This window comes from Anomaloglossus baeobatrachus, chromosome 6 (genome assembly GCF_048569485.1).
Source record: "Anomaloglossus baeobatrachus isolate aAnoBae1 chromosome 6, aAnoBae1.hap1, whole genome shotgun sequence".
Taxonomy (NCBI): domain Eukaryota; kingdom Metazoa; phylum Chordata; class Amphibia; order Anura; family Aromobatidae; genus Anomaloglossus; species Anomaloglossus baeobatrachus.
The window spans coordinates 42,490,310-42,510,933 of NC_134358.1; the positions used below are offsets into that span (position 1 = coordinate 42,490,310).

At 53.5% G+C, this 20,624-nt stretch overlaps 1 protein-coding gene across 2 annotated transcripts in view; it reads left to right on the forward strand.

Annotated features, from left to right (window-relative positions):
• The window catches only part of WASHC5 (WASH complex subunit 5), a 200,986-nt gene that overhangs the window by 31,058 nt on the left and 149,304 nt on the right, over positions 1-20,624 (forward strand). For both annotated transcript variants that reach the window (XM_075352876.1, XM_075352877.1), the window contains exons 4-5: positions 531-615; positions 19,177-19,277. In XM_075352876.1, the coding sequence (XP_075208991.1) occupies positions 531-615; positions 19,177-19,277 (186 nt within the window). The remainder of the gene's footprint in view (positions 1-530; positions 616-19,176; positions 19,278-20,624) is intronic.

Consider the following 20,624-nt stretch of genomic DNA (forward strand, 5'->3'; position numbering starts at 1 on the left):
AGAACCTCATCCTGCACCTCTGCTGCTGCAGAACCTCATCCTGCACCTCTGCTGCTGCAGAACCTCATCCTGCACCTCTGCTGCTGCAGAACCTCATCCTGCACCTCTGCTGCTGCCGAACCTCATTGTACAACTCAGCTGCTGCATAACCTCATCATACACATCAGTGCTGCAGAACCTCATCATACACCTCAGCTGCTGCAGATTCGATACACCTCAGCTGCTGCAGATCCTCATTATGCACCTCTTCTGCTTAAGAACTTCATCGTACATCTCTGCTGCTGCAGAACCTCATCGTACACCTCTACTGCTGCAGAACCTCATAATACACCTCTGCTGCTGCAGAACCTCATCATACACCTCTGCTGCTGCAGTGTCTCATAATACACCACAGCTTGTTCAGAATTTCATAGTTTACACCGCAGCTGCTGCAGAACCTCCTAATACATACTTCATTTGTTGCTGACATTATCCCGGTTTCTATGACCACATTACATATTTTTAGTTGTTTTTATTTTCCCTCTTTTCAGATATCTTGAAGATCTTAATGAAGGGATTTACATCCAGCAGACTCTGGAGACCGTGCTCCTGAATGAAGACGGGAAGCAGCTCCTGGTGAGCGCCGGTGACACCGCACAGACAGCCGCAGGAGACTGTCAGGAGCTTATTACAGTTTTTACTGTAGTTTCCCCAAGCTTTATTCATTTTGTGCTTTCCCACTATATACTTTTGTATTACATTACAATTTTCCTTTGTTTCCTCCATGACTTGATCCTTTGTCGCATAGTATTCCAAAGCGATCTGCTCCGTCAATTGGAATAGGCGCAAACCAGTTTATACGGTGTTTTAAAAACAACCTTTTGGGCTGTTGGGTTCAGGTCACATACGCCGGGTCCATACATCATGGTCCATACCTGGCCTGGGTATGGCTGTGCCTCAGCCGGTTCTGTGTGTTTCCAATGAGCTGACAGAGGGATCATCCTATGCTCTCAAACTCCTTAGATGCTATGGCTCCTGTTGATTTCTGCATCTAAGGGGTTAAGTGGGCAAGATGAGAGGTAACTCTTAGGCCCCTTTCACACGTCAGTGATTCTGGTACGTTTGTGTTTTTTTTTTTTAACGTACCAGAATCACTGACATACGCAGACCCATTATAATGAATGGGTCTGCTCACACGTCAGTGATTTTTCACTGCACGTGTCTCCGTGCGGCGTACCCGCGTGTGCGTGTTTGCCGCACGGAGACATGTCCATTTTTTTCTGGCATCACTGATGTTCCACGGACCACGCAGTGGTGTGGTCCGTGAAACACGTGCCAGAAAAAAACGTGCTTTTAAAATAAAAATCATTTTTACTCACCCGGCGTCCAGCGATGTCCTCTGCAGCCCGTGCAGCTTGCTGCTTCTGAGCCGGCTCATTACTGTCGCGCATATTCATTATGCACGACACAGCCGACCCGGAAGCAGCTGCTGCGGGGGTCAGCGCCGGCCGGATGCTGCACCGCGGGAGCGATCAGCACCATGGAGAGCGGGAGCGGGCGCAGGTGAGTTGATTGCTAAGTGCAATCACGGGCCACGGAGAGCGGAGCCCGGATTGCACTTAGACAACCCATGTGTGCCGTGAATCACGGCACACGGAGGGACATGTGCGTGTTTTACACGCCAGTGAAAAACGTCAGGGTTTTTCACTGACGTGTGAAACGGGCCTTTTCTTCATCGTTCCTATGGGAGACCCAGACCATGGGTGTATAGCTTCTGCCTCCGGAGGACACACAAAGTACTACACTAAAAAGTGTAGCTCCTCCCTCTGAGCATATACACCCCCTGGATAACCAAATATAGCCAGTTCAATGCTTTGTGTTCAGGAGGCACACATCCACACATGCATTCTCATCTGATTTTTGATTTTAAAGAGTTGGAAGAAAAGCGGGTCCAAGCCTGGAGCCCCGGCATGTCCCTTCTCACCCCACTGTGTCGGCGGTGTTGTTAAGGTTGATTTCAGGGCTGGAGCCTTACATGCCGCGCTCCTTCACCATCCCTCGGGCTCTGGCTTGAAGTGGGAGCCAGCACGGTTCTCACTGCCTTGCAGGAGACCGGTCTCCATCCGCAGCCCTTTCAGGATCCTGCCGGACGGAGCACTCATCCCTCAGGGACCTGGCCCTGCGTCTCACAAGCTAAGTATTGAGACGTTATTATCAGGGGGGTCCCTTGCACTTTAATGTTGGGGAGAGTGTGTTATATAACCTTTGTGACATTTCCGGCCGGTTCTCTAGTTTTCACCAGAGAACCGCGCCGAGGGTGCCTGCGCGCCGGTCGCATTGCAAAATTTAGGCCCCGGCTTCGCCTGAGGCCTAGTTTCGTTTTCACTGCCCCTGCATGTCAGTCATGCAGGGGGACAGTGCGGCTCCGCCCACCGGCCGTTCGGCACAGGGGAGGACACTCCTCTCTGAGGAGATGTTTCCCTCCCCTGTATATCTCTTTGGCCCTCCGGATCCCGCTCTTTGACTAGGCCCCGCCCCCTCTCCTCGCTCCGGCGCCATTTTATCAGCGTTCTCACACTGATCGGCGCTGGCTGCAGCATCTCTGCTAATCTGTCTGGGGGTCCGAGCTGTGGGATCCGGAGGGCACACAAACGGTCTGGTAAGCCACAACCTCCGGTTGTGGACCTTCTTATACACTCTCTGGGGGTCATTCTGGCTCAGAGCCCCCACCTCAGCAGCATGTCTCACACTAGGAGCAAGGCTGCAAGGCTGTACTCAATATGCACTGCATGTAAGCTCGTACTGCCTGAACCGAGCACATATCCACATTGCGATGCCTGCTCTAACATGGTGGTGCCTCAGCCTGGAGTCTCCCCAGTGGTCCCTCCGGCTGCTCCGGCCCCGGTGGCTGAACCCCCGGCTTGGGTAGAATCCTTCTCTAAGTCTATCTCCCAGTCCTTTGCCGACTCCATGGGACAGCTGTCCCGGACTTTGCTGAGCATGCATCAGCCCCCTTCTCAGGGCGCCTCTGCTGCTTCGGCTCGCTCTCCAGAGCTCACAGAGGATTCTTCATCTGCTCCCAGACCCCGTCCTCCTAAAAAGAGACGCAGGGTCCCCTCTCCTTCCTCGTCCCGCGGCTCTGATTCACGAGCTGACTCGCAGGATGAGGAGGATGTCTTTTCTAGGGGCTCGGACGCTACCTCCATGTGCCCCATTGATCTGACTGAGGGTGACGCAGATGTTAGTGATTTGATTGCATCCATTAATTCTGTACTGGACCTCAATCCGCCAGTATCAGAGGAACAACCCTCTCTGGCAGAAAAGCACCAGTTTACCTTGCCTAAGAGAACAAGGAGTGTGTTCTTTAACCACTCCAGTTTTCAGGCCACTGTGACCAAGCCCAGGGCCTGTCCTGACAAACGCTTCCCAAAGCGTGGTTCTGATGACCGTTTTCCTTTTCCACCAGAGGTGGTCAAGGAGTGGGCTCACTCACCAAAGGTAGACCCTCCGGTGTCTAGACTCTCAGCCCGGACAGTTGTATCAGTGGCTGATGGCACCTCACTTAAGGATCCCACTGACCGCCAGGTTGACCTTCTGGCCAAATCTGTATATGAGGCGGCAGGGGCCTCGTTCTCCCCATCTTTTGCAGCAGTGTGGGCTCTCAAGGCCATCTCTGCTTCTCTGGAGGAGATGCATTCCCTCACTAGGGACTCTATGCCCGAAATGGTTGCCTTAACTTCCCAGGCTTCAGCCTTTTCAGCCTACGCCATGTCTGCCATGCTGGAGGCTTCTCACCGCACTGCGGTGGCTTCGGCTAATTCCCTCGCTATCCGCAGGATCTTGTGGCTGCGAGAGTGGAAGGCAGACGCTTCTTCAAAGAAGTACCTGGCTGGGCTCCCATTTGCTGGGTCCAGGCTGTTTGGTGAACAACTGGATGAGATTATTAAGGAAGCTACTGGCGGGAAGAGTACTTCCTTGCCACAGACTAAAACCAGGAAACCTGTCCAGGGCAGGAACCAGTCGAGGTTTCGTTCCTTTCGTTCCTCTAACTGGTCGTCCTCTAAGCCCTCGGCCTCGTCCACTAACTCAGCCAAGGACCAGAAGCCCAACTGGCGCACGAAGCCGCGTCCTCAGAAGTCCGCAGGGGCTGCTGCCACCAAGGCAGCGTCCTCGTGACTATCTGGCCGCGCCAGCAACGTCCTTGGTTGGTGGCAGGCTCTCCCACTTTGGCGACGTGTGGTTTCAACACGTCTCCGATCAGTGGGTGCGGGATATCATCTCCCACGGCTACAGGATAGAATTCTCTTCCAGCCCGCCAAACAGATTTTTTCTGTCAACTCCCCCCTGCTCCAAGGCCGCCGCCTTCTCTCAGGCCGTGGCATCCTTGCAGGCCAACGGAGTAATTGTACCGGTTCCCGCCAGGGAACGGTTCAGAGGTTTCTACTCAAATCTCTTCCTAGTCCCCAAAAAGGACGGTTCCTTCCAGCCCATCCTGGATCTCAAGCTTCTCAACAAGCATGTTCAGGTGCGGCATTTTCGCATGGAGTCTCTGCGATCAGTCATTGCCTCAATGACCCAAGGAGATTTCCTGGCATCCATCGACATCAGAGATGCCTATCTGCATGTGCCAATTGCAGTTTCACACCAGCGTTGGCTACGCTTTGCAATCGGAGAGGAACATTTCCAATTCGTGGCTCTCCCCTTCGGGTTAGCCACGGCCCCTCGAGTATTCACCAAGGTCATGGCAGCAGTGGTTGCGGTTCTGCACCTCCAGGGGTTGGCAGTGATTCCTTACCTGGACGACCTTCTAGTCAAGGCTTCATCCAGTGCAGACTGTCAGCGGAGTGTCTCGCTCACTCTCGCCACTCTTGTTCAATTCGGGTGGCTTGTCAATCTGCCCAAGTCCACTCTGACTCCGACCCAGAACCTCACGTACCTAGGGATGCAATTCGAGACTCTGCCGGCACTTGTCAAGCTGCCCTTAGTCAAACAGCAGTCTCTCCATCTGGCGGTGCGCTCTCTGCTGAGGCCCCGCCGTCATTCCATCAGGCACCTAATGCAGGTGCTGGGTCAGATGGTGGCGTCAATGGAAGCGGTTCCCTTTGCCCAGTTCCATCTGCGTCCTCTGCAGCTGGACATTCTCCGCTGTTGGGACAAGCGGACTTCTTCCTTGCACAGGTTGGTGGCTCTGTCGCCACAGACCAGGGTCTCTCTTCAGTGGTGGCTTCGGCCCCTCTCTCTGTCTCAGGGACGCTCCTTCCTGGCCCCGTCCTGGGTGATCCTCACCACGGATGCCAGTCTATCCGGCTGGGGACCAGTATTTCTCCACCACCGAGCACAGGGCACTTGGACTCCGTCCGAATCAGCCCTCTCGATCAATGTGCTGGAAATCAGAGCTGTGCTCCTAGCTCTCCTAGCCTTTCACCACCTGTTGGCGGGCAAGCACATTCAAGTCCAGTCAGACAACGCGACAGCGGTTGCCTACATCAATCACCAGGGCGGGACTCGCAGCCGCCTAGCAATGTTGGAGGTCCAACGTATCCTTCAGTGGACGGAGGACTCCAAATCCACCATATCCGCAGTCCACATCCCAGGCGTAGAAAACTGGGAGGCAGATTATCTCAGCCGTCAAACCGTGGACAGCAGCGAGTGGGCTCTGCATCCGGCAGTGTTTCGGTCAATCTGCCGCAAGTGGGGCACTCCGGAAGTGGATCTAATGGCATCCCGGCACAACAACAAGGTCCCGGTTTACGTGGCTCGCTCCCACGATCCTCAGGCCTTTGCAGCGGACGCGCTGGTTCAGGATTGGTCCCAGTTTCGTCTGTCTTACGTGTTTCCCCCTCTAGCTCTCTTGCCCAGAGTCCTGCGCAAGATCAGAATGGAGGGCCGTCGGGTCATCCTCATTGTTCCAGACTGGCCCAGGCGAGCTTGGTACCCAGATCTGCTCCATCTGTCCGTAGAGGTGCCGTGGCATCTCCCGGACCGCCCAGACCTTCTCTCACAAGGTCCGTTTTTCCGCCAGAATTCTGCGGCTCTCAGATTGACGGCGTGGCTCTTGAGTCCTGGATCTTGACGACTTCTGGCATTCCTCCCGAAGTCATCTCCACTATGACTCAGGCTCGGAAGTCTTCCTCGGCCAAAATTTATCACAGGACTTGGAGAATTTTCCTGTCCTGGTGTCGTTCTTCCGGCCATGCCCCATGGCCTTTTTCCTTGCCGACCATCCTGTCCTTTCTACAGTCCGGTCTGCAGCTAGGACTATCCCTCAATTCCCTCAAGGGACAGGTCTCGGCTCTGTCAGTGTTGTTCCAGCGGCGTATCGCCCGGCTGGCTCAGGTGCGCACCTTTATGCAGGGCGCATCTCACATCATTCCGCCTTACCGGCGGCCTTTGGATCCCTGGGACCTTAATCTGGTCCTCACGGCCTTACAGAAACCCCCCTTTGAGCCTCTTAGGGAGGTTTCTTTTGTTTCGTCTTTCACAGAAAGTGGTCTTTCTAGTGGCCATAACTTCCCTCAGGAGAGTCTCTGATTTAGCTGCTCTCTCTTCGGAGTCACCTTTTTTCGTTTTTCACCAAGACAAGGTGGTTCTCCGTCCGACTCCGGACTTTCTCCCTAAGGTGGTTTCTCCTTTCCACCTTAACCAGGACATTTCATTGCCTTCCTTTTGTCCGGCTCCTGTTCATCGCTTTGAAAAAGCGTTGCATACTTTAGATCTGGTGCGAGCGCTCCGGATCTATGTGTCACGCACCGCTGCTCTTAGGCGGTGCACCTCTCTTTTCTTTGTCGCTCCTAATTGGGAGACCCAGACAATTGGGTGTATAGCTATGCCTCCGGAGGCCACACAAAGTATTACACTAAAAGTGTAACGCCCCTCCCCTTCAGCCTATACACCCCCCGTGCTGCTACGGGCTCATCAGTTTTTATGCTTTGTGCGAAGGAGGTCAGACATGCACGCATAGCTCCACAGCTTAGTCAGCAGCAGCTGCTGACTATGTCGGATGGAAGAAAAGAGGGCCCATAACATGGCCCCCAGCATGCTCCCTTCTCACCCCACTCTTGTCGGCGGTGTTGTTAAGGTTGAGGTATCCATTGCGGGTACGGAGGCTGGAGCCCACATGCTGCTTTTCCTTCCCCATCCCTCAATTAGGGCTCTGGGTGAAGTGGGATCCTTTCGGTCTCCAGGCACAGGAGACCGTGCTCCATCCACAGCTCCTGAGGACCCTGCTGGATAGGAGCCGAGTATCGTTCAGGGACATGGCCCTGCTACTTTGAGGTACTCTGTGTCCCCGTGGGGACCGCGCACAGCAACACTCCAGCATTGCTGGGTGTGCTAGTGCACCGGGGACAGCAGCGCTGACTGAGTTTGTGCCATTACACACTTCAGCGTCGCTGAGTGTGTTCGTGTATGGGGACTGCCGCGCTGACCGCCTCTGCCATGGTTATCACTGCGGCGCGGCTGGGACTGTTGGTGCGCCGGGGACTTCCGCGCCGACCGCGCTTATACGGCGGCCGCGCTTATAACTCGAGTCCCCGGCTTTTGCGGCCTAGTCTCTTTTTCTTCCCGCCCCCAGCCCTGCCAGTCAGGGGAAGGGCGGGACGCTGTACAGGACGGCAGCACTGAGGGCTGGAGCATGCTTTGCATACTCCACCCCCCTCACTCTGCACAGTGGGGCACCAGTTCCCGCACTTTTCTGGGTCACGCCCACGGCTCCCTCCTCTCCTCAGGACGCCGGCAGCCATTCCTCTCAGCTCTGCTAACGCTGGAGAGGAGAGACAAGCTCAGGGAGACCCAGGCAGGAATTCTGGTGCCCACACAACCGCTTTGCGCAGGCGGTAAGCAGCACCTGTGGTGCTGGCCCCACTAGTGCAGAAGTGTACTTATATGTTATATGATTATAGACTATACTTTACACTGTATGGTGCACTGTTGATTTTTGGCTATATACCCTCCTGTATTGCTCAGAGGAGACAACAGCATGTCGTCCACAAATAGCAAGGGTGCCAAAGCACATACTTACTATGCTGCCTGTGCAGCATGTACGGCTATACTGCCGGCAGGTTCCACTGACCCTCATTGTGTGCAATGCTCGGCCCCTGTGGCACTTTCTCAGCCGGAGCCTCTGCTAAGGGTGGCCCAGGGAGAACCACCTGTTAACACTGTCCAAGTGACAGGGACGGAGTTTGCAGTTTTTACTGAAAGACTTTCTGAGACTATGGCTAAGATATTAGAAGCCTTGCAGTCCAGGCCGGCATCTCAAGCCATGGGCACTGTGGAATCATTGCCCCCTGGTCCCCCTCAGTTGGAACAGCAATGTCCTCCCGGGGTGTCTCATGGATCCCAGGGTGAGGTCTCTGACACGGACCGCAGCCCCAGACCGACTAAGCGAGCTCGCTATGAAATCCCCTCGACATCATCACAATGTTCAGGGTCTCAGCGAGAGGACTCTCTGTATGATGAAGCGGAGGTAGCTGATCAGGATTCTGATCCTGAAGCCGCTCTCAACCTTGATACTCCTGATGGGGACGCCATAGTGAATGATCTTATTGCGTCCATCAACAGGTTTCCCAAGCGTACAAAGAGTATGTCTCTGGACCACTCTGACTTCAGAGAGGCAGTCCAGAAACACCGAGCTTGTCCAGATAAGCGTTTTTCCAAGCGCCTTAAGGATACACGTTACCCTTTCCCCCCTGACGTGGTCAAGGGCTGGACTCAGTGTCCCAAGGTGGATCCTCCAATCTCCAGACTGGCGGCTAGATCCATAGTTGCAGTGGAAGATGGAGCTTCACTCAAGGATGCCACTGACAGACAGATGGAGCTCTGGTTGAAATCCATCTATGAAGCTATCGGCGCGTCTTTTGCTCCAGCATTCGCAGCCGTATGGGCACTCCAAGCTATCTCAGCTGGTCAGGCGCAAATTGACGCACTCACACGTACGTCTGCGCCGCAAGTGGCGTCCATAACCTTTCAAAGGTCGGCATTTGCGTCTTACGCTATTAATGCTGTCCTGGACTCTGCGAGCCGTACGGCGGTTGCAGCCGCCAATTCGGTAGCAATACGCAGGGCCTTGTGGCTGCGGGAATGGAAGGCAGATTCGGCTTCCAAAAAAGTGCTTAACTGGATTGCCATTTTCTGGCGACCGTTTGTTTGGTGAGAGATTGGATGAAATCATCAAACAATCCAAGGGAAAGGAAACATCCTTACCCCAGGCCAAACCAAAAACACCCCAACAGAGGAGGGGACAGTCGAGGTTTCGGTCCTTTCGGGGTGCGGGCAGGTCCCAATTCTCCTCGTCCAAAAGGCCTCAGAAGGATCAGAGGAACTCCGACGCATGGCGGTCTAAATCACGCCCTAAAAAGACCGCCGGAGGTGCCGCTACCAAGGCGGCTTCCTCATGACTTACGGCCTCCTCACACCGCATCCTCGGTCGGTGGCAGGCTCTCCCGCTTTTGCGACACCTGGCTGCCACAAGTAAAAGACCGTTGGGTGAGAGACATTTTGTCTCACGGTTACAGGATAGAGTTCAGCTCTCGTCCTCCGACTCGATTCTTCAGAACATCTCCGCCTCCCGAGCGAGCCGAGGCTCTTCTGCAGGCGGTGGGCATTCTGAAGGCAGAAGGAGTGGTAGTCCCGGTTCCTCTTCAGCAACAGGGTCACGGTTTCTACTCCAACCTGTTTGTGGTTCCAAAGAAGGACGGGTCCTTCCGTCCTGTTTTGGACCTAAAGCTGCTCAACAAACACGTAAGGACCAGGCGGTTCCGGATGGAATCCCTCCGCTCCGTCATCGCCTCAATGTCCCAAGGAGATTTCCTAGCATCGATCGATATCAAGGATGCTTATCTCCACGTACCGATGGCTCCAGAGCATCAGCGCTTCTTGCGCTTCGCCATAGGAGACGAACACCTTCAGTTCGCGGCACTGCCGTTCGGCCTGGCGACAGCCCCAAGGGTTTTCACCAAGGTCATGGCTACAGTAGTTGCGGTCCTCCACTCTCAGGGTCACTCAGTGATACCTTACTTAGACGATCTGCTGGTCAAGGCACCCTCTCAAGAGGCATGCCAACACAGCCTCAACGTTACTCTGGAGATTCTCCAGAGTTTCGGGTGGATCATCAATTTTCCAAAGTCAAATCTGACACCGGTCCAATCGCTGACATATCTTGGCATGGAGTTTCATACTCTTCCAGCGATAGTGAAGCTTCCGCTGGACAAACAGCGTTCACTACAGACAGGGGTGCAATCTCTCCTTCAAGGTCGGTCACACCCCTTGAGGCGCCTCATGCACTTCCTGGGGAAGATGGTGGCAGCAATGGAAGCAGTCCCTTTCGCGCAGTTTCACCTGCGTCCTCTTCAATGGGACATCCTACGCAAGTGGGACAGGATGCCGACGTCCCTAGACAGGAACGTCTCCCTCTCTCAGGCAACCAAAGCTTCCCTTCGGTGGTGGCTTCTTCCCACCTCATTATCGAAGGGGAAATCCTTCCTACCCCCATCCTGGGCGGTGGTCACGACGGACGCGAGTCTGTCAGGGTGGGGAGCAGTTTTTCTCCACCACAGGGCTCAGGGTACGTGGACTCAGCAAGAGTCCTCACTTCAGATCAATGTTCTGGAGATCAGGGCAGTGTATCTTGCCCTAAAAACGTTCCAGCAGTGGCTGGAAGGCAAGCAGATCCGAATTCAGTCGGACAACTCCACAGCGGTGGCTTACATCAACCACCAAGGTGGGACACGCAGTCGGCAAGCCTTCCAGGAAGTCCGGCGGATTCTGCTGTGGGTGGAAGCCACAGCATCCACCATATCCGCAGTTCACATCCCAGGCGTAGAAAACTGGGAAGCAGACTTTCTCAGTCGCCAGGGCATGGACACAGGGGAATGGTCCCTTCACCCGGACGTGTTTCAGGAGATCTGTTGCCGCTGGGGGATGCCGGACGTCGACCTAATGGCGTCACGGCACAACAACAAGGTCCCAACATTCATGGCTCGATCTCAAGATCACAGAGCTCTGGCGGCAGACGCCTTAGTTCAGGATTGGTCGCAGTTTCAGCTTCCTTATGTGTTTCCTCCTCTGGCACTGTTGCCCAGAGTGTTACGCAAGATCAGGGCCGACTGCCGCCGCGCCATCCTCGTCGCTCCAGACTGGCCGAGGAGGTCGTGGTACCCGGATCTGTGGCATCTCACGGTCGGCCAACCGTGGGCACTGCCAGACCGACCAGATTTGCTGTCTCAAGGGCCGTTTTTCCATCTGAATTCTGCGGCCCTCAACCTGACTGTGTGGCCATTGAGTCCTGGATCCTAGCGTCTTCAGGATTATCTCTAGTAGCAGTCACCTCACTTCGGAGAGTGTCTGAGTTGGCAGCGTTATCATGCAAAGCCCCTTTCCTGGTGTTTCACCAGGACAAGGTGGTTCTGCGTCCGGTTCCGGAATTCCTCCCTAAGGTGGTATCCCCTTTTCATCTCAATCAGGACATCTCCTTACCCTCGTTTTGTCCTCATCCAGTTCACCAATGTGAAAAGGATTTGCACTTGTTAGATCTGGTGAGAGCACTCAGACTCTACATTTCTCGTACGGCGCCCCTGCGCCGCTCGGATGCACTCTTTGTCCTTGTCGCTGGCCAGCGTAAAGGGACTCAAGCTTCCAAATCAACCCTGGCTCGGTGGATCAAGGAACCAATTCTCGAAGCTTACCGTTCCTCGGGGCTTCCGGTTCCCTCAGGACTGAAGGCCCATTCTACCAGGGCCGTGGGAGCGTCCTGGGCCTTGCGACACCAGGCTACGGCTCAGCAGGTGTGTCAGGCAGCTACCTGGTCGAGCCTGCACATATTCACGAAACACTATCAAGTGCATACCTATGCTTCGGCAGATGCCAGCCTAGGTAGGCGAGTCCTTCAGGAGGCAGTGGCCCACCTGTAGGACGGAGCCGTTACGGCTCTATTATGAGGTATTATTTACCCACCCAGGGACTGCTTTTGGACGTCCCAATTGTCTGGGTCTCCCAATTAGGAGCGACAAAGAAGAAGGGAATTTTGTTTACTTACCGTAAATTCCTTTTCTTCTAGCTCCAATTGGGAGACCCAGCACCCGCCCCTGTTTTTGTGTACACATGTTGTTCATGTTAAATGGTTTCAGTTCTCCGATATTCCTTCGGATTGAGTTTACTTTAAACCAGTTTATAATTTTTTCCTCCTTCTGGCTTTTGCACCAAAACTGATGAGCCCGTAGCAGCACGGGGGGTGTATAGGCTGAAGGGGAGGGGCGTTACACTTTTAGTGTAATACTTTGTGTGGCCTCCGGAGGCATAGCTATACACCCAATTGTCTGGGTCTCCCAATTGGAGCTAGAAGAAAAGGAATTTACGGTAAGTAAACAAAATTCCCTTTCTTTTTCGCTCCTAATTGGGAGACCCAGACAATTGGGTGTATAGCTATTGCCTCTGGAGGCCACACAAAGTATTACACTTAAAAGTGTAAGGCCCCTCCCCTTCTGGCTATACACCCCCAGTGGGATCACTGGCTCACCAGTTTTGTGCTTTGTGCGAAGGAGGCAACACATCCACGCATAGCTCCACTGTTTAGTCAGCAGCAGCTGCTGACTATGTCGGATGGAAGAAAAGAGAGCTCATATAGAGTTCCCAGCATGCTCCCTTCTCACCCCACTTCATGTCGGAGGTGTTTGTTAAGGTTGAGGTACCCATTGCGGGTACGGAGGCTGGAGCCCACATGCTGCTTCCTTCCCCATCCCTTTTTACAGGGCTCTGGGTGAAGTGGGATTCTATCGGTCTCCAGGCACAGAGACCGTGCTCCATCCACAGCCCCTGGTACTGCTGGACATGGAGCGGAGTATCTTCAGGGACATGGCCCTGCTACATGGAGGTACTCGGTGTCCCTGTGGGGACCGCGCAGACACACGGCAGCACTGCTGGGTGTGTTAGTGCGCCAGAGACAGCGGCGCTGTCCGCACTAGTGCCATCGCACACCACAGCGTTGCTGGGTGTGTTAGTGTATTGGGTGACTACCGCGCTAACGCCGCTGCCGTTTTTATTTAAGGCGCCGCTGGGAGTTGTTGCGCCGGGGACTTCCGCGCCGGCCAGCACTGATATGCCGGCCGCGCTTATTAACTCGAGTCCCCGGCTTCTGGGCCTAGTCTCCCTTCGTTACCGCCCACAGCCCTGACATCAGGGTAGGGGCGTGACGCTGCATAGCACAGCAGCACTGAGAGCTGGAGTATGTTTTGCATACTCCACCCCTCTCACTGTGTGCACTGTGAAACCGGATTCCCGCACTTTCTCAGGCACGCCCACGGCTTCCTTCTCTATACAGGACGCCGGCAGCCATTAGTGTCAGTTTTCTGTACAATACAGAGACAAGTGTGGAAGACCCTGGCATTCTGATAGTCACACAATCGCTGCAACAGGCGTTAAGCAGCACCTGTGGTGCTAACCCCACTAGTGCAGAAGTGCACTTATAGATATGCTTGTACTATATACATTGCACTGTTTGGTCGCACGTTGTATATACCCTCCTGGATTATGCGGAGGAGTTATCAGCATATTCTCTGGTAAAACAAAGGTGCAGAACCTCATGTTTTTCTTTGCAGCCGGTACAGCATGTACGGCTATACGGCCGGCAGGTTACATAGACCCCCATTGTAGCCGGAGTCTCTGCTAATGGCCAGAGGATGAGGACGGTGTCTGCAGTATTTACTGACAGATTTTCTGACACTATGGCTATGATACTAGAAGCCTAGCAGTCCGGACATGTCTCTCACAACATGGGCACTGTTAAATCATTGATCCATGGCCCCCCTCAGTGTGAACAACTAACAGCTCCGGGAATGTCACACGCATCCCAGAGTCACGGCTCTGCACAGACGTCAGTCCCAGCAGCCTAAGCGGGCTCACTGAGCGGCCCTCGGTTTCATCAGGGTCCCAGCAAAAGGACTCTCTGTGTGATAAGGCGGGGGTACCTGCTCAGGATTCTGATCCTGAGACGGCTCTCAATCTGGATACACCTGATGGTGACGCCATAGTGAATAATCTTATAGCGTCCATCAATAGAATGTTGGTTATTTCTCTCCCAGCTCCTCCAGTGGAGGAGTCAGTTTCACGTATTCTTCTGGACCACTCTGCCTTCAGAGAGGCAGTCCAGGAACACCACACTTATCCAGATATGCGCTTCTCCAAACGGCTTAGGATACACGTTATCCCTGCCCACTGACGTGGTCAAGGATTGGACCCAGTGTCCCAAGCGGCATCCTCCAATCTCCAGGCTTGTAGCTAGATCCATAGTTGCAGTGGGAGATGGAACTGCACTTAAAGATGCCACTGACAGACAGAGGGATCTCTGGTCTAAATCCATCTATGAGGCTGTCGGCGCACCGTTGGCTCCAGCATTCTCACCCTTGGGGCACTCCAAGCTATTTCAGCTTGTCTTACACAGATTGACACGGTTACACGTACATCTGTGCCGCAAGTGGCATCCTTAACCTCTCAAATGTCTGCATTTGTTTCTTACGCGAGTCAGGTTGCCCTAGACTCTGCGAACCGTGCGGCAGTAGCCTCCGCTACTCCGTGTTTTTAAGCAGAGCCTGAGGAAGGCACATTCTGCTTCCAAAAAAGGGTGCTTAACCAGTTGCCTTTTTCTGCTGACCGACTGTTTGGTGACTGTTGGGATGTAACCATTAAACAGTCCAGGGGTAAGGATTCATCCTTTCCTCAGCCAGGACACAACAAACCCCAACAGAGCAGGAGACAGTCGGGGTTTCGGTCTTTTCGAGGCTCGGCCAGGTCCCATTTTTCCTCGTCCAATGTGGACTCAAAAGGATCAGAGGAGCTCAGATTCTTGGAGGGCTCAGTCACGCCCAAAAAAGAGACAGTCTGAAAACCCGCTTCCAAGGCGGCTTCCTCATGACTTGCGGCCTCCTCTCTCCGCATCCTCGGTCGGTAGCAGGCTCTCCCGCCTTGGCGATATTTAGCTGCCATAGGTCAATGACCGTTGGGTGTGAGACATTCTGTCTCACGGGTACAGGATAGAGCTCACTTCTCGTCCTCCAACTCGATTCTTCAGAACTTCTCCACCTCCCGGCCGAGCCGCTGCTCTTCTGCAAACAGGGTGAACTCTATAGGCAGAAAGAGTGATGACCCCGGTTCCTCTTCAGGAACAAGGTCACGGTTTTTACCCCAAATTATTTGCGGTGCCTATAACAACGGGCCGTTCCGTCCCGTTATAGATCTAAAACTGCTCAGCAAGCTCGTGGACACCAGGCTGTTCCGGATGGAATCCCTCCGCCATGTCATCGCCTCAGTGTCCTAAGGAGATTTCCTAGCATCATGAGGCATCAAGGATGCTTATCCACACGTGCCGTTTGATCCAGAGCACTGGCGTTTCTACGCTTCGTTATAGGAGACGAACGCCTTCTGTTCGTAGCCCTACCTTCCGGTTAGCGACAGTCCCACTGGTCTTCGCCAAGGTCAGGGCAGCAGTAGTCACAGTCCTGCACTCTCAGGGTCATTCTGTGATCCCATATTTAGACGATCTACTTGTCAAGGCACTCTCTTAGGAAACATGCCGACACTGCCCGAACGTTGCGCTGGAGACTCTCTAGAGTTTTGGGTGGATCATCAACTTCTTAAAGTCAGATCCGACCCCGACCCTATCGCTAACATATCTAGACATGGAGTTTCATACTCTCTCAGCGATAGTAAAGCTTCCGCTAGACAAACAGCATTCACTACGGGTTGCAATCTCTTCTTTAAGAACCAGTCTCACACATTGAGACGCCTCATGCACTTCCTACGTAAGATGGTAGCACTAGAGGCAGTTCTTTTCGCGCAGTTTCATCTGCGTCCGCTACAATGTGACATTCTCCGCCAATGGTACGGGAAGTCGACCTCCCTTAACAGAGTCGGCTTTCTTTCTCAGGCGGCCAAGGAATCTCTACGGTGGTGGCTTCTTCCCACCTCATGGTCAAAAGGAAGGTCCTTCCTATCCCCATCTGGGCGATAGTTACGACACGAGTCGATCAGGGTGGGGAACAGTTTTTTCTCCACCACAGCGCTAAGGGTACGTGGACTCAACAACAGTCCACCCTTCAGATCAATGTTCTTGAACACAGAGCAGTGTATCTTGCCCTACAAACCTTCCAACAGCAGCTGGAAAGCAAGCAAATCCGACTTCTGTCGGACAACTCCACAGCGGTGGCATACATCAACCACCAAGGAAGAACGCGCAACCGACAAGCCTTCCAGGAAGTCCGGCAGGTTCTGATATGGGTGGAAGACACGGTATCCACCATATCCACAGTTCACATCCCAGGCGTGAAAAACTAGGAAGCTGACTTCCTAAGCCGCCGGGGTGTGGCCGAAAGAGTATGGTCTCTTCACCCGGACGGGTTTCGGGAGATCTGGCGCCGCTGACAGAGGCCGGACATCGATCTAATGGCGTCACGGCACAACAACAATGTGCCAGCTTCATGGCACGGTTTCACAATCATCGAGCTCTGGCGGCAGACGCCTTAGTTCAGCATTGGTCGCAGTTCCAGCTACCTTATGTGCCACCTCTAGCATTGTTGCCCAGAGTGCTGCGTTACATCAGGACCGACTGCGGCCGCGCCATCCTCGTCGCTACAGATAGCCGAGGGTGTTGTGGTTCCCGGTTCTGTGGTGCCTCACGGTAGGCTAACCGGGGGCACTACCAGACCAATCAGACTGGCTGTCTCAAGGGCCATTCTTCCATTTGAATTCTAAGGCCCTCAACCTGATGGTGTGGCATTGAGTCCTGGAACCTAGTGTCGTCAGGGTTACCTCAGGACGTGGTTGCCACCATGAGACAGGCTAGCATACCAACGTCCGCCAAGATTGACCACAGGACGTGGAAGATATTCTTATCTCAGTGCTCGGCGCAGGGTGTTTCTCCCTGGCCGGTTGCATCGTCCATGTTTCCTTCTTTCCTGCAATCTAGGTTGGAAAAAGGGTTGTCGCTCAGTTCCCTTCAGGGACAAGTCTCAGCGCTATCTGTATTTTTTTCAGAAACGACTTCCTCAGGTACGCACGTTCCTACGGGGAGTTTGTCTTCTCAGCACTCCGTACAGGCGGCCGTCAGAGCCCTGGGATCTGAACAAGGTTCTAATTGCTCTCCAGACGCCGCCTTTCGAGCCTTTGAAAGAGGTCTCCCTTCCCGCTTTCTCGGGAAGTGGCCTTCTAGTAACGGTCTCGTCTCTTGGGAGAGTTTCCGAGCTAGCAACGCTCTCATACAAAGCTCCCTTCCTGGTCCTTCACCAGGACAGGGTAGTTCTGCGTCCGATTCCGGAATTTCTCCCTACGGTGGTATCCCTCTTTCATATCAATCAGGATATCACCTCACCTTCTTTGTGCCCTCGTCCAGTCCATCAATTTCAGAAGGATTTGCATCTGTTGGTTCTGGTGAGAGCACTCAGGTTCTACTTCCCGCATGGCGCTCCTGCGCCACCCGGATGCACTCTTTGTCCTTGTCGCTGGTCGGCGTAAACAGTCGCAAGCTTCTGAATCCACCCTGGTTCGGGGGATCGAGAAACCAATTCTTGAAACCTACAGTTCTTCTGGGCTTCTGGTTCTCTCAAGGCTGAAGGCCCATTCTACCAGAGCCGTGGGTACATCCTAGGCATTACAGCACCAGGCTACGGCTCAGCAGGGGTGTCAGGCATCTACCTGATTGAGTCTGCATACTTTTACCAAGCATTTTCAGCTGCATACCTACGCGTTGCCAGACGCCAGCCTACGTAGATAAGTCCTTCAGGCGGCGATTGCCCACCTGTAGGGAAGGGCTGTTTAACGGCCCTATCACGAGGTATTCTTTTACCCACCCAGGGACTGCTTTTGGACGTCCCAATTGTCTGGGTCTCCCAATTAGGAGCGAAAAAGAAGAAGGGAATTTTGTTTACTTACCGTAAATTCCTTTTCTTCTAGCTCCAATTGGGAGACCCAGCACCCGCCCTGTTTTCTCGGGGTTTTTTCTGTTTTTTCGGGTACACATGTTGTTCATGTAGTATGGTTCAGTTCTCCGATGTTTCCTCGGATTGAATTGGTCTTTAAACCAGTTATTGGCTTTCCTCCTTCTTGCTTTGGCACTAAAACTGGTGAGCCAGTGATCCCACTGGGGGTGTATAGCCAGAAGGGGAGGGGCCTTACACTTTTAAGTGTAATACTTTGTGTGGCCTCCAGAGGCAATAGCTATACACCCAATTGTCTGGGTCTCCCAATTGGAGCTAGAAGAAAAGGAATTTACGGTAAGTAAACAAAATTCCCTTCTTCTTTGTGCTGACCACAGGTCGGCATAAGGGCCTCTCTGCTTCTAAACCGACCCTGGCTCGTTGGATTAGGTCGGCCATTTCCGATACCTACCAGTGTACTCAAGTGCCTCCCCCGCCGGGGATCAAGGCACACTCGACCAGAGCTGTCGGTGCCTCTTGGGCTTTCAGGCACCAGGCTACGGCTCAGCAGGTCTGTCAGGCTGCCACTTGGTCTAGTCTGCACACCTTTTCGAAGCACTACCAAGTGCATGCTCATGCTTCGGCAGATGCGAGCTTGGGCAGACGCATCCTTCAGGCGGCTGTCGCCCATTTGTGAAGTTAGGTTTCGCCTACTTCTCAGTTTTCTGTTTATTTCCCACCCATGGACTGCTTTGAGATGTCCCATGGTCTGGGTCTCCCATAGGAACGATGAAGAAAAAGAGAATTTTGTTTACTTACCGTAAATTCTTTTTCTTAAAGTTCCGTAATGGGAGACCCAGCACCCTCCCTGTTGCCTGTTGGCAGTTTCTTGTTCCGCGTGTTATCACCGGCTGTTGTTGTAGACAGAGGCTCCGGTTGTTCCGTTTTTTTGCTCTATCTCTACTTGTGGGTGGCTATTCTCCTTCAGCTTTTGCACTAAACTGGCTAGATGTGGTTATCCAGGGGGTGTATATGCTCAGAGGGAGGAGCTACACTTTTTAGTGTAGTACTTTGTGTGTCCTCCGGAGGCAGAAGCTAAATACCCAAGGTCTGGGTCTCCCAATACGGAACTATAAGAAAAAGAATTTACGGTAAGTAAACAAAATTCTCTTTATTCTGACAATTGCAGCAAGGTGTTAGTTATTTTATCTATCAAAAGGGCTTAATAAATGACTTCTTACTAAAAAGTGACCTTTATTAAGACAAGACCTTATAAAATATACCCCTCTCCCTGCAGTGCGAGGCTTTGTACCTGTACGGGGTGATGCTGCTGGTGATCGATCAGAAGATTGAGGGAGAAGTGCGGGAGAGGATGCTGGTCTCCTACTACAGATACAGGTACGTCCCGTGTACAGCTCTTCTTACCCACCTTTATACTTCTCCTCCGGCCTGCAACATATTTATAAGTCGTCTTAGTACAAATTGAAGTCCTACAATAAAAGTCTGTGTTCAACGGGAAGTCACTAAAAATTAAGAGGTACCATCAGAAGAAGAAACGTCCTGACTCCTAACCATTTCGGTCATAGGTGGCATGGTGTGTGACATGAGAGCCATCATTCTCATGGAGAATTCAATAGAAATTGATTTTCTACTTTAGCCTTTTGTGGCCAGTACAAGTGCAGAAAAACCCTAATTTCTTCAGCGCTCTATTGGGAGACCCAGACGATTGGGGTATAGCTACTGCCCTCTGGAGGCCACACAAAGCACTACACTAAAAGTGCAAGGCCCCTCCCCCTCTGGCTATACCCCCCCCCGTGGTATCACGGGTTCTCCAGTTTTAGCTTTGTGTGCGAAGGAGGTCAGACATTCCATGCATAGCTCCACAGATTTTAGTCAGCAGTAGCTGCTGACTATTTCGGATGGAAGAAAAGAGGACACATATAGTGTCCCCAGCATGCTCCCTTCTCACCCCTGGATGGTGTTGTAAGGTTGAGGTACCTATTGCTGGTACAGGGCTGGAGCCTGACATGCTGTTTTCCTTCCACATCCCCTGGTAGGGCTCTGTGGAAGTGGGATCCTGCCGGCCTCTCAGCTCTGACGCCGGGCTCCATCCACAGACCCATTAGAACCTGATGGAGACGGAGCAGGAGTACGATCAGGGACAGGCCCTGCATCATACAGGTACTCTGTGTCCCCGGCAGGCACAGACACACTCCGGGCTGGCTGGGTGTTGTAGTGCGCCGGGGACCGCAACGTTGGAGTTAGTGTCCCTACAGATTACTGGGGGATTTTTTGTGTATGGGAACGCAGCGCCGACCCCCTCTGGACCGGGCGGCGCTGCTGTGACTTGTGGTGCGCCGGGGATCCGCCGTCCGCGCTTTTACGGCGGCGGCGGTTATAAATTGAGTCCCCGGCTTTTTGGGCCTAGGACGCCGGCAGCTCCGATTCGTTCCCGCCCCCACCCTGTCATTCAGGGTAGGGGAGAGACGCTGTTCGCTAGCAGCGACGAGGGCTGGAGCCTGATTTACATGCTCCAGCCCTCACACTAGGCACAGAGGGAAGCAGGCTTCCCGCTCTTAGCCAGGAACGCCCAGGGCCCGCCCCCCTTCTCTCTCAGGACGCCGGCAGCCATTACATGCATGTCTGGCTGGAGGAAGGACGCAAGGCTCTGGGAGACCTGGACTAGGGGCTATCTGGCGACCACACACCCGCTTTTTAAGCGGGCGGTAAGCGATTTTTCTGTGC